The sequence below is a fragment of the Thermobia domestica genome, chromosome 15, assembly GCF_964235325.1.
Source record: "Thermobia domestica chromosome 15, izTheDome1.hap1.1, whole genome shotgun sequence".
NCBI lineage: Eukaryota > Metazoa > Arthropoda > Insecta > Zygentoma > Lepismatidae > Thermobia > Thermobia domestica.
Window position 1 is genome coordinate 66,445,398 of NC_137468.1, and position 12,558 is coordinate 66,457,955.

Genomic DNA, 12,558 nt, shown 5'->3' on the forward strand with positions numbered 1-12,558 from the left:
ACTTCAACAATAATAATATTTAAACGTTTCATGAATCCTTCGTCGACTCGTCGTAATGTGGAAGAATTCTGATAAATTCTACATGAAAGTAAGACGAAAGTGAGAACATATTTTGTACATAAATTTACAAAACGGGGACAAGAAAATGAGCAAGCGAGTTAGAAATGAAAGAAACACGATCATGGTTCCTTTAAGGTGCATCATTTAAGTAGATAATTGTACTAATTTAATACAAATTAGTAAGAAATGTTACACACGTCTGAAGAAAGAACGAAGTAACAATATGGTAACCAAATATACATACCTATTCCGAAAGACACTGCACACCTGATAGTCCTTCTTCTGCCTTATCTGTTGAACTATCATTTCTCTCTTCACTAGCCGTCTCCGTTTCGCTGTTGCTGCTTTCTGAAGAATGACATTCCATATCACTCTCTTCGTCACTACTAACAAGCCCAATATTAACTACAATCCTCTCGATTTCTTCCTCCATTAGTCCATCTCTGTGCCAATATTCATCTTCTCGATTTTTCACAAATTTACAAGCTTTCGACCAATTATCCGCAGTTATTTCATTGATTTCTTTTCGAGTAAGCTCTTTCAGCTTACTTATGGGAATTTTAGACATGTTCGCAGCTGCGAACTTCTGTTTTACCAAAATTCCAGATTAATTCTATTGGGTTAAGATCAAATTCATAAGGGGGAAGTCTGAGAACAGTAAATCCGTTTTCTTTCAAAATTTTGTCGGCTGAGTATAGAGGTTGTGGTCTGTTTTGTCGTACAATTTCTAAGAGTTCTCTTCTAATCATTTGGTCATCAAATGTAATGCCATTGTTTCGAAGCCACTCCTGAATTTCTTCTTTCCGCGAACTGGACGAAGGAAATTTATTTTCCTGAATGGTATGATACGATGCATTATCAAAAACCACAATGGCACCAGGCGGGAGATTAGGAATCAATCGTTCTTGCAGCCACTTATTATAATTATGACTATTCATCTCCTGGTGATAATCTTCACTTTTTGACTTTGAGTCGTAGATTAGTTCTGCCCCGTCTATAAATCCCATTTCAGATCCCGCATGAACTACTATTAATCTTTGGCCAACACTTTCAGTTTTCATTACACCAAATACATCACTGCTTTGCCAACATTTATTCACTGTATAATGGGTGTGAATCCATGTTTCGTCTGTGTAGACAACTGGTAGCTTGGGTCCTTTGTCATTGTTTCGAAGAGCACTTAAGTACGCTGCACGCCGGGCAACGATATCTTGACGTTCTATTAAAATTGACCTATTTTTGCACCTTTTGAAGCTAAATCCTATTTCCTTTAGGAGCTTTCGTAAGGTTTCCTTATCACCTGGAAAGCTAATATCCTCTTTCAGTGCAGCAAGCAACTTTTTCAATGTGGGAATTTCTTTCTGGACTTCATAATATTCCAAAAATTTTCGACGCACAACACACTTTTCTAAATCATCCCAAAATATCCTTCTTCTTCGCAGTCGGGACTTACCTGGAGTTCCTACTTTCTCTCCGCACCTTTCCGCAATTTCGCAGTCTCGACGTATCACTTCGTTAATACTGTTCTTTCACTTCGACCTACAGCTCGAGCTGCTCTTGCAGTTGCCTGAGTCAAAGAAATTAACGGACCACTCTTTTTTTCTTCTTGATAAAATTTTAATTCTTTATAAATAATACTTTTACTCTGAGACCGAACAACACTTCTCGGAGATTTGTTAGATGTCAATGATATGATGCTAAGAAGTTCAATCAAGTAACCAAACTTTTGTGCAGGAAACGCAAACCACACACCAATCACTGCACCCTAGTTACGTTGCACTACTCACGCAATAATAACCCTATACGTTCATTTAGTATTAGTTTCTAACACTACGAACTTCTTAGCAGTCGAGTGTAAGAAAATTCTGATTCACCCATTAACAAAACCGCAAAGTTCACTGTTGTGAATCAAAGTTAAACATTTGGCAACTGCGCTTTCATTGTTTAAACCAAGTTCTATTGTGTAGTTTTGAAATAAAGCATCTCGGAAATTACGACCATGTCGGATCTCCGATCCATTGTCGAAACGGTGTCTTGAATAAGAAAATTCTTTTGCATTGACATCATATTCGGATGTACTTCAAAAGTTTGGTGAGAGAGAGAACTGATAATCTTTCACCGTCACACTCCTAACCGTCTCCTCAGGGGTCCAGGGTCCACCCCCTGATTGAGATGGTACACAAAGATAATTTTGTCTAATCTCTGTCATTATTTAGCACGGTTTAATAATTTAAAAAAAAAAGATATTTCTACCACATTTTGAAAACTTTCAAATAAAGTTTTCAAAATGTGGCAGAAATATCGTTTTTTTTATTAGAAAAAATACTAAACCATGCTAAATAATGACAGAGATTAGACAAAGTTATCTTTATGTACTATCTCAATCAGGGGTGGACCCAGGACCCCTGGGGAGATGGTGCATTGACGGCGGAGGGGGAGCGATTAAAATGGGGTGCCTGATAATTGAAGGTTCCTTATAACTCCAGTAAAATTCAGACAAAATCTCTGAATTACGTAAAAAAGAAAACATACAAAATACATTTTCAGGGTAACTCATACAGCCATTACGTTATTCTGAGATTATGCTATTTTTGAAATTGATTAGAGCGAATATGTATTTGAATAACAAAACCACTTTCATAAGTTTTTCAAAGTATCAAGTTTGAAAAGAACGAAGTTTGTCTTCCATTGTTATCTCATTGCTCAAAGATACCGGTGATGAAGTAATTGGCTGGAAATCAATCGGCCGTTTCTTACATAAATTTATAAAGAAGATGAGTGCCAATGTTAGATATGTCAGTTCAGTATTTTAAAAAAAGCCACCCAACCTCTTGCAAACATGCGTAGCGCATTTTAATACTTACACTTGAAATAAAAATACAACTGAATAAAGACGATTGACTTTGCCTTTGAATTTCATATGTGAATAACAATATAGGACTTTTCGGATAGAGGACAGGGAGGAACAGGTTTTATTAAACAAGACCGTACATCTGATATGTTTGAACTATAGGCAACTTGTGTTTACAGGCTAAACTCAGTCCTCTGAAGTCAATCGACAAATACCTTTAAAATGTTCAACAGAATAACGTATCAGCATTATTATATACTACTGACACAAATATAACACTAGGCTACCAAGTTTCAAAATTATATTGTGTGTGAAAACAGTTAGTAGATTTAATTTTTTGTCACCTGATAGTCTGGAGTTAGTCTGGAGGTAATTTCTTTCCTCATAAATAAAATTTATTGTGTGCTGAAGCAATGACACTTACTCTTACACTACACATACGCTGATGTTTTATCAATACTTTCATTCGAACTCTACCAAAGGGCTGGATTTCTATAATGATCCTAAAAGAAGGGTGCACTCGACCAAATTGTACAAATCAATCCCTAAAGGCAAGCTATCCAATCCCATAAATCTTTAAAAAATGAAGGAAAAATTTCTTCACCTCCTTTTCCCCCAAAGGGTTCACATTTCTCGAACAAAAAATGAAATTTCTTTATTTTAACGTCCCATGATTATGTTCGTTATGCTAGAGGAGACAGATGAGTAATGAAAGTGAAGGATTGTAAAATTAAATTTTGGTCTCTCAATGGGAATCAAACCCAGAACCACATACAATAAAAGCACATGCGCTGGCCAATAGACCAGCGGAAAGGACTTTCACAGTTCTCGATAGGAAACGTTTCGAGATTCCTCCCTGGCTAAAACTCGAAAAAATAATTTATTTGTCAATCGATAAACATACACTTAAACAGCAGCATCATGAACCTTAACCTTAACTTGATTTAAACTTACAGTTACAAGATATTGCGCAAAACTCTAAGCTATCAACCCAAAATTAATCTTTTAGTCACTGACATTGTCATTCCTGTGTTTTACAGGCTGCTACTGTTTTATAATGAAATCGAATAAAACGTAATCAATGTTTATATAATCTGCTTAATACAAAGTAGAAGCTCACTGAATTGTCAACTGTGCTACGTTGTCCCTAAATTAGTAATTTCCATTCATAAATCACTATTCAAAATACATTTGCATTACTGCAGGAATGGTTCACTACAATACATACATAAGTTGCGGCGTTTTATATTAAGCGTAAAGAGATTATACTATGCATAACATCTAAACTGCAACTTTAAAAAAAACGTTGGATACTCTGCAAAACCGTTGGATACACCGTGAAACTCTCCGTTCCCCTGTCCCACCGCGCTTGCCAAGAAACTAATGTAAACACAACAGCAGCGCCATCCTCCCAAAACCGCACAGCTATCCTGGTCAGGTTATACTTCTTCTGAGGGCTGCAATTACAACTATCACTAACATTTCCTATCAATATTCAAAAAATAATACAAATACAAATGAGTGGATTATAAGATTATTATATATTTTTAGAATATAGCAATTTACTCTGAGTATTTGTAGTGTTAGAGTTAATAATATTTTTCGCTCTGTGTAGTTTAAAAAAACAAATAAAGTTAGAACATTCTCGGAGTATACACACTCAAAAAACGAAATTGGTTACGCGTACAATAAAATTATAGTTAGCAATCAGAATCCGAGTCGAAGAAAGCGTGAGTTCCAATGAGAATAACGAGAGCAATACCAGCTTCACTGAAGTTAATGATTCCGAGGCCTAAATAAATCCTAGATCAATGACATCAATAAGATCGAGTCTCATTGATGATAGCAGGGCTCGAATTTTAGCGAGTCTGAGGTTCATTCAGAATAGCCCATTTATGTTAGTGAACCTGAACCCAATTTGATCCCGAATGACCTCCAATTGCCAAATAGAGGCAACTTAAACTCTGCGTTCGATACATATAACTCGAGAACTAGGAGCCTCCACACCACAATATGTTACATTTATATTAAGCTTGTTAAAGTTTACTAGCGTTTTAAATTAGTCTCACCAAATTTCGAGCTTGGACATAACAAATCTGTTACAGGATTGAAGATTTGCCAGAAGTCAATGAAGGAAGATAGTTCTTCGTTATAAGGAATTTTACTAGTTTCTTTTCGTTTTGTGTTACGACTCGTGCAGCAATCAAATCCCAGTAAACTCTGCATCAGATACAGTTATAAGCATGGGAGGAGTTAGGAATTGTCTGATGGGGGGGGGGTCAGACCTTTTGGTCAATCTCGTACCTGTATTTTGACGAGTCACTTTCGGTGTGTTTTGTTTCTCAGGACTGAAATTCCTGTCGAAACAACCGTAGAGTCTTGCAGATTTTGATAGTTTTTTTAGCTGGCCATACTATAGGTAGCATTTTTATTTTTTGTCAAAAAGTTAGGTGGTAATGCCCCTATGCCCCCTATAGCGTCCAACCATGGTTATAAGGTAATGTTTTGTCTAATTATATTCGATTTATAAATATTAAGTTACATTCTTAATATTCTGTTGTATGGCATTCGAAACGTAATTCCATGCCACATATTTTGATGAAAATTAGCTTTGGTTTACAAGGTACCTTTTCCATTTAATAACTTTTCAGTATGGATACATAATTTTGATTATGGCTGTCGCTTGGAGTTGAAACCAAGATTACAGGTAAAAAAAAAACTGTGGACTACTTAAATATGTAAGTAAAAATGAATACGAGAAATACTTCTCTCTAATTTGAATTTATAGCGATAGATGACAGTTTGCGCATTAAACCCATATACGTGAAGAATTGTTATTAGTTACTATTATTATTGACAAATTAAGGGATCTTTAAATAGAAAATTATTTTGCATGGCATGGTTTGAACTTACGAGGGAAGGTACTTAGACTAAATATAACCAATTTTATGAAACTTACATACACGTTCACTGCCACGTGTATACTTAAGTATACACACGGCGTAGGTAAGTACAGGCCACGTGTATACTTAAGTATACACACACTAGGTTTCCTTCTTGGTCATGTGTGTTCTTAACTATTGACCATCCTACTTTGCCCTTAGGAGAGATATCACATGTGACCTGAGTGTCTTTTATTTTGCTGTCAGTTTATGGAATTTGTTTTCTGGGGAAGAGGGATCAAGTTTTGAATCCAGTACAGCATTTTCTTTTATATTGAAACCTGCTGTTGGTACAATATCTATATGTATCATTTAAAAATGAAAAGCAGCAAGCAAAACTAACTTATAGATGTATGGGTATGCTGTTTTCCTTTTACGTTTTGTTTGAACAATGTATATAATGTAATGTATTTTTGCACTACAGTACATAAAACATTATTTCCTAAATTGTAATACATGGAGAAAACGCACATAAATCTGATAAATGTCAAACAACTAAAGCTTTCCTGAATTGTAATTAGAAAGAAATATGAATTAGTGATTTCCTTCTCATATCTAATATCTGATATGATCACTAATCACTAATATCTAATATGATTTCCTTCTAATATCTAATTCCTGTTATTAGAAGGAAATATGACAAGTCTAATGAATCTCATTGAAGCAGTCTCTACACATATATGGACTTTTAGGGCGGGTGTCACAATAGGTCACAACTTGAGGTGCACGCTTCAGTTTGCCATTTATTAGCTGACCCTTCTTCCATACTTTTTAAACACAAAACACATCGCCCCTTTTTGGATTTTTCCCAGAACTTTCTGTCAACCAAGTAGTGAGAGTTCTCCTTTCTTGCCGTTGGGGTTGTTTCTTGAGGTAGGGGTTGGTTGCTTGGGGTTGCCAACGACAGAATAACTTCTTCTCTAAAATCTTTTATACTAAGAGATTTCTCTGGAATAATAGGCGAAGGTGTCAAAATGAGCAAGTGGAAAGACATGAGGGAAGTATTGATGCCTTCACCAAAGCACTGCACAACTGTCTGCATCCAAACAAACAGGAGAGGTGAAGGTAAAGCAAAAGCTCAATACATTGTCGACTAAAATATAGGGTAGTCTTCAATGGATATATATATATATAATCAAATGGCTTTGCATGATACGTTTTCTGGGGCTGTAGCAAGTGACAGAAAAATCATTATTGAATTACTGTGGGAAACAAGATTTGTAATATTCCTTTCAACAATATACTATGCCATCAATAAAAAGATAGTATAAAAAGCAACCTACTCATGAAAAATATATTATACATTATCATGCTAAAGACACAATAAAAACGTTGAATAAGAGTGAACGAAACAATATATTATCCGTGTATACTTTAGTATACACGTGGCTTGGAAAGGACTATGTACCGTCCCAGGCCATGTGTATACTAAAGTATACACGGCTGAAAACATCTCAAAACATCAAAAACAACACTGAAACCATTAAAAACTGAAAAATCAAATGAAAAATGTCACAAAAGTTAAAAAGTAAAAAAAATGAACGTTTGGCCTGAACCCACCCATAATCCGAAATTACGCTCGGCAGTCAACGTGTTAATACATCGGCAAGAGTCTAGTTTTGATGTTAGAGAACATTAAAAGTTTTGATGCCAAAGTCTGATCAAATACATTTCCGATAGGAATAAATCATACAGTGGACCCGATACAAAATAGAGATCCATATGTTGATATATTGACAAGAGTGGTATTTAGAGGCTACCCGTTTCCAGCTTTAATATTCCAGTCTAGTAATGGGCAAAACGATTCATCTCTCAGATTAGCCGCTCAGTAGTTCGCTCACTAATATGAATCGGTTCATTTGAACAACTCAGTGACTCACTTATATTTTCATAACTGGGATAGGGGGAGGTTAAAACATAAAATCGTATTATCATACTAAATACAATTACCAGATGTAATGTACGAAAAAGTGTGATTCAAATGCAAAATCATAAAAAAATGGATTAAATAAAAATATTTATAGTAAATCTAAAAATACAACACGAATGCAATATATATAGGATACGGGCCCGCTTATTTTTAGTGAATAGTTTACATTCCCAGTTTCATATTTCTATTTGACAGCATCGTGAGATACTATTTTTTTAAGTGTCCAACGCTCACCCCCCCTTATGAACCAATGATATGAAAAATAGAGTTCGAGGTAGGTGATAATATATCTAAAATTTCGTTTAAACGGTTCAAGTGTTTTCCCGTGATGCGATCATAAACAAGATTCTTGTCACTTTATATAAAATAGATTTATTGTGTCAATAATGTAATATTACGTTTAAGAATTGTTTAAATACACAAAGTCTAAATAGGGGCTAGGCCCCAACCACCCGACCATCCATTTCCAGAAAATTCAGGGATGTTCAGATACAACTTAGGGGAATTAAGTTTTGAATTTTGTACATCACAGCCTTAAGAATTTCCATAAAATACCCTTAAGCAGATCTTCATTATTTAGGCTGAAATTACCTTCTACAAAGGAAATAATGAACTTATTCGTAATCAGAATTGATTCTTTCTTATAATAAAATATAATTAAAGTTTAATGCAGTAAAACTACCAGTTGCACAATTGATGTACGAACAAACGCAGAACGAGTTATCCGTTCTTAATGCTACTGCAGATGCACTGTCCATATTTATGTTCTCATTGTTTAATTTCTCAAATGAATAGTAGATTGCAAGAACGGATTCATAAAAAAGAAAACAACCGGCTCTTAAGACCTTTTGACTTAGTACCCCGTTCTACAAATTTGATTTTAATTAATAGTGAAAAGTAAATGAATTAGTTTTGCACTTGATATGTAAAATATCATTCCGCATTAATGTGAAAAACATTTAGCCTACGCCGTTGGTACTATTTTTGATTTATTAACGTCAAATTTACACATAGGCCTACATGTAATAAACTAACATTTATGATAATGAACACTTATTGAACTAGACTGAAGAGGCTCTCATTCTTGTGAGAATCAGCAAAACCACCTCTCTAACTAAAAGAGCAACTGACAATCAACCAACAAGATCGTGAAGCAAGAGAGCAGTTCACGTGATACCCAGAGAACAGTGGTTCCAAAACAACTACGACTCCTGAAGAATCACGACTCTTGAAGAACACGACTCCCAAAGAATCACGGCTGTTCAGAACAACGACTGCCAAAGAATCACGACTCTTAAAGAGCCGGCTCCTAAAGAGTAGTTGCTCACTTTCAGTGAGCCATAACTCACTCATTCACTCATCAAAAAGAATCAGTCAGAACAGCCGGCTCACTCGCGAGTGACACATCACTACTCCACTCCTATTGTTAAAATGAAAAACCAACAAATACATCTCCAATTTTAATAAAACCTGTACAGTGGACATTAGAAATAAAGACTTGTATTCAGTTATATCGTTAGTTAAACTCACAAGTTCAAGGAGACAAGAGTGTGGAGGAAAAGTAAGACAGCACTTACCCAAAATAAACCGAACTTATTTTTAAACTTATTTATTCACATTTTAAACACTTATTTATTCACATTTTACTCTCTACTTGCACTAATACACTTGTCTAATGTTTAATTTCATTTTTCAAAACATTATGTACATTCATTTTTTGTGATGCTTGACAGCGCCTCCGTCGTTTTTTCTTCACCTCAGCAATATCATCAAAACGCTTTCTTTTCATGTCTCTTTTCATTCTTGGAAAATAAAAAAGTCTGGATCATTTCGGGACTCTTCTTTCAAACCACAGCATGTTTCCACGCGATCTTATTTTTATTCAGCAGTCAGCGGTCGTGGCATAAATTTGGCAGCCACTAATTTGATTCCCAAATGTTCTGAAAAATATTTTCAAAATGTTTGTGTGTTGTGGCCAGGGAAGGACGACCAAAACGAGGTTTGTCATCAATTGACATTTTACCATTTTTGAAACGGGAAAACATTCAAACACAATGGGTTTACCCCATAGCGTCGGCCTTGTACGCCATTTTTAAAATTTCGAGAGTTTCTATTCCACTTTTTGCGAGCAAAAAGTAGAATTCCACCGCTGCACGCTGATCACGGAAATCAATCACACCAAAAACGACGATCAGCAAAACATTTGTCACTATATACTCTCCCGAAACTAGTTCTGACTTTCTTCAGCAATGGCACTCGGTTTACTGACTCAGAAATGTTCACTCTATACGCTTCTAGCGGCAAAACGCTACTACCACAAACTCTCTGCTACAAGAGCTACAAAAGCTCTGCTCACCAAAAGTTAGTTCGGTTTCTTTTGGGTACTCCCACACATGGTGGGAAGATCAATATATAGATAGGGCCCTACATGCTATCAAGAACGTGTAGCAAAAGGTATTTAGCCAAGATATAAGTTTTTGTTAAGCAATTTATAAAGAGACATTAACTATTATATCGGAAGAGTTATTTTGCACCATTATGTGGATATAGTAGTGTAGTAATGTTCTTACATGAAAATCCATTCCTCTTGATTAAATGAAATGAAATGAAATCTTTGAGTTTTACGTCCCACGTTTATGCCGGTTAGGCTAAAGGAGACGGTGATGATGAGAAACGAATTAAATGGTGGAATGAGGAAAGTGGGAGAACCCCGAGAAAACCCACGCACACGGTATTTGTCCACCACAAAGTTCACTTGGCGGGGGCTGGGATCGAACCCGGGACCCCAAGCACCAGAGGTGAACGCTCTACCACTGAGCCACCGCGGCCCCTCTCTTGATTAAAAATGAACACTGGTATGTTAAACAAAATCGATAACGTAATACAATAAATGCTACGTGGTGCTACAATAGCGTTTGTTATCATTACACTCATATGAATTGCGCCAATGTTTTAAGTAGTACCTTTGAAAAGCGATTCCAAACCAAGGGCAAAAATATACGTTCATGTCCTTGAATTCAATATACATTTGAACCCGGTCTAAAACACACAATTACTGTAGTAACATTGGGAAAATTGCACACATTTTGACCATGTGCATCTATCCAGCTAATGTTACAGGACTATTGGCGTATTTTGGGAGTATGATGGACCTACTGTAAACTCGTATCACAAGAGATGACGTTCAACTTGACAATCACTTCCATTACATGATATCCGAAGGTATTAAAGGATCACTGCCAACATATGAAGAACTTACCACAGTTGATTTTAATGGAGCTGATGACATCCAAGAGTCATACACTACTCAATACTCTGGATAACTTTATAAACAAGAGTTAAAACATAATGGGATGGAAGATATTGGGACCTATAATCAACGGAGGGAGCCAGTGAATTTGTAATACAAATGAAGGGTTGTCAACTACTGGAAAAGTGAAAAACGTAAGTTAATGTCGTTGATCAACATCATAACAAAGTATTATAGAAGAAGGTTAAGTCGAGAAGTCAGTACCGCTGGGAGAAACAAATTGCCTCTGATGGTACACACAAAGACATTTGTGTGCTATGTTTCAATCTTTCAAAACTTTCCTTGATGCTCTATCAACCTCATAACGTTGATCTCCAACGTTGGGCTCTACAAAAAAGTCTAGAGTAAAATTTCCCAATGTTCCCTGCACCCAGAAAGTGATTTTTGATGCATAACATAGCCACAACAATGTTTCAAGAAAGGTGAAAAGTTAATTACGATGGTGCATCTGGGCCAAAGCATAGAAGACAAAGGAACAAGTGCAAATTTCATTTAAACAGTGCACGAAAAGCATTGTTAATGTTAGGGTAGAACATGCATATAATTAGGGTGAGTATATTTCAATTGGAGAAGAATATTGGTAGAATTTTAGCCTTGTGTAAATCAAAACATATAGACAATGTGAACCAATCAGTAAGTTCTACAATATTCGGTTACACAATTCAACCTGTTATTTCCGCAAGCGGTAAGTTTCTTTCACCTTTATTCATTGCTCTTCAGGAATGTATTGGGAACTTTGATGTATGAGTAAAAGAAATATTGTACCGTCTTGCACACGCGGATTTTGCTGCATCATATTCAGTGAAGCTTACCAATATACACTTCCGAATGTGTATTTCCTTAACATGAAAAATAGTCTGTTCTTGCTAGATAAGTGGACGTCCCATCGTGAGAGGAATGAACGAGAACTCACCTCAAGGGCAATAACCGTGACGCTGATGCCGATACCAAAGAGATTCCTGAGTCAGTTACAATCATTGGATATGTAGTTTTCGATTGTGAAAACAGTTTGTAAGTAAATTTTTAGACATTGTAAGGTTGGAGATATCCGATACTAAATTCCATGTGCATAATAACAATATCAAATTACTGTTAGTTGTACATAATCAATTTCATTCTCCAACATTGCAAAATACATTTCAACACGTGTGGTACAAGTCATAGCACGTTGTGCTCCAATCATCACTATTTGAAACGCCAATTAATATTTGTTAAAACAAAAGAGAAAAAGTTACTTGCGATGTATGTGGTGAATTGCAGTCATAAAGGCGCGCTTGGTGCAAACTAGTGCTGTCGAAATCGGTTTTTGAAAAACCGAAAACCGGTTTTTGAAAAAAGTTAAATTTCATAAAACCGAAATGTCGGTTTTGAAAACCGCTTTTGCGGTTTCGGTTTTGAAAACCGCATCTGCGGTTTCGATTTTGAAAACTGCATATGCGGTTTCGGTTTTGAAACTGCATTTGCG

The 12,558-nt window shown here is 35.9% G+C and overlaps 1 protein-coding gene across 1 annotated transcript; it reads right to left on the bottom strand.

Moving 5' to 3' along the window:
• Positions 1 to 304: 304 nt before the first annotated feature.
• Positions 305 to 12,071, bottom strand: LOC145671514 (uncharacterized). The gene is made up of 3 exons (XM_081740703.1): positions 12,007 to 12,071; positions 783 to 1,539; positions 305 to 646 (listed from the first exon to the last, which is right to left on the bottom strand). The coding sequence occupies exons 1-3, from the start codon at positions 12,069 to 12,071 to the stop codon at positions 305 to 307; spliced, it is 1,164 nt and encodes a 387-aa protein (XP_081596829.1).
• Positions 12,072 to 12,558: the final 487 nt, after the last annotated feature.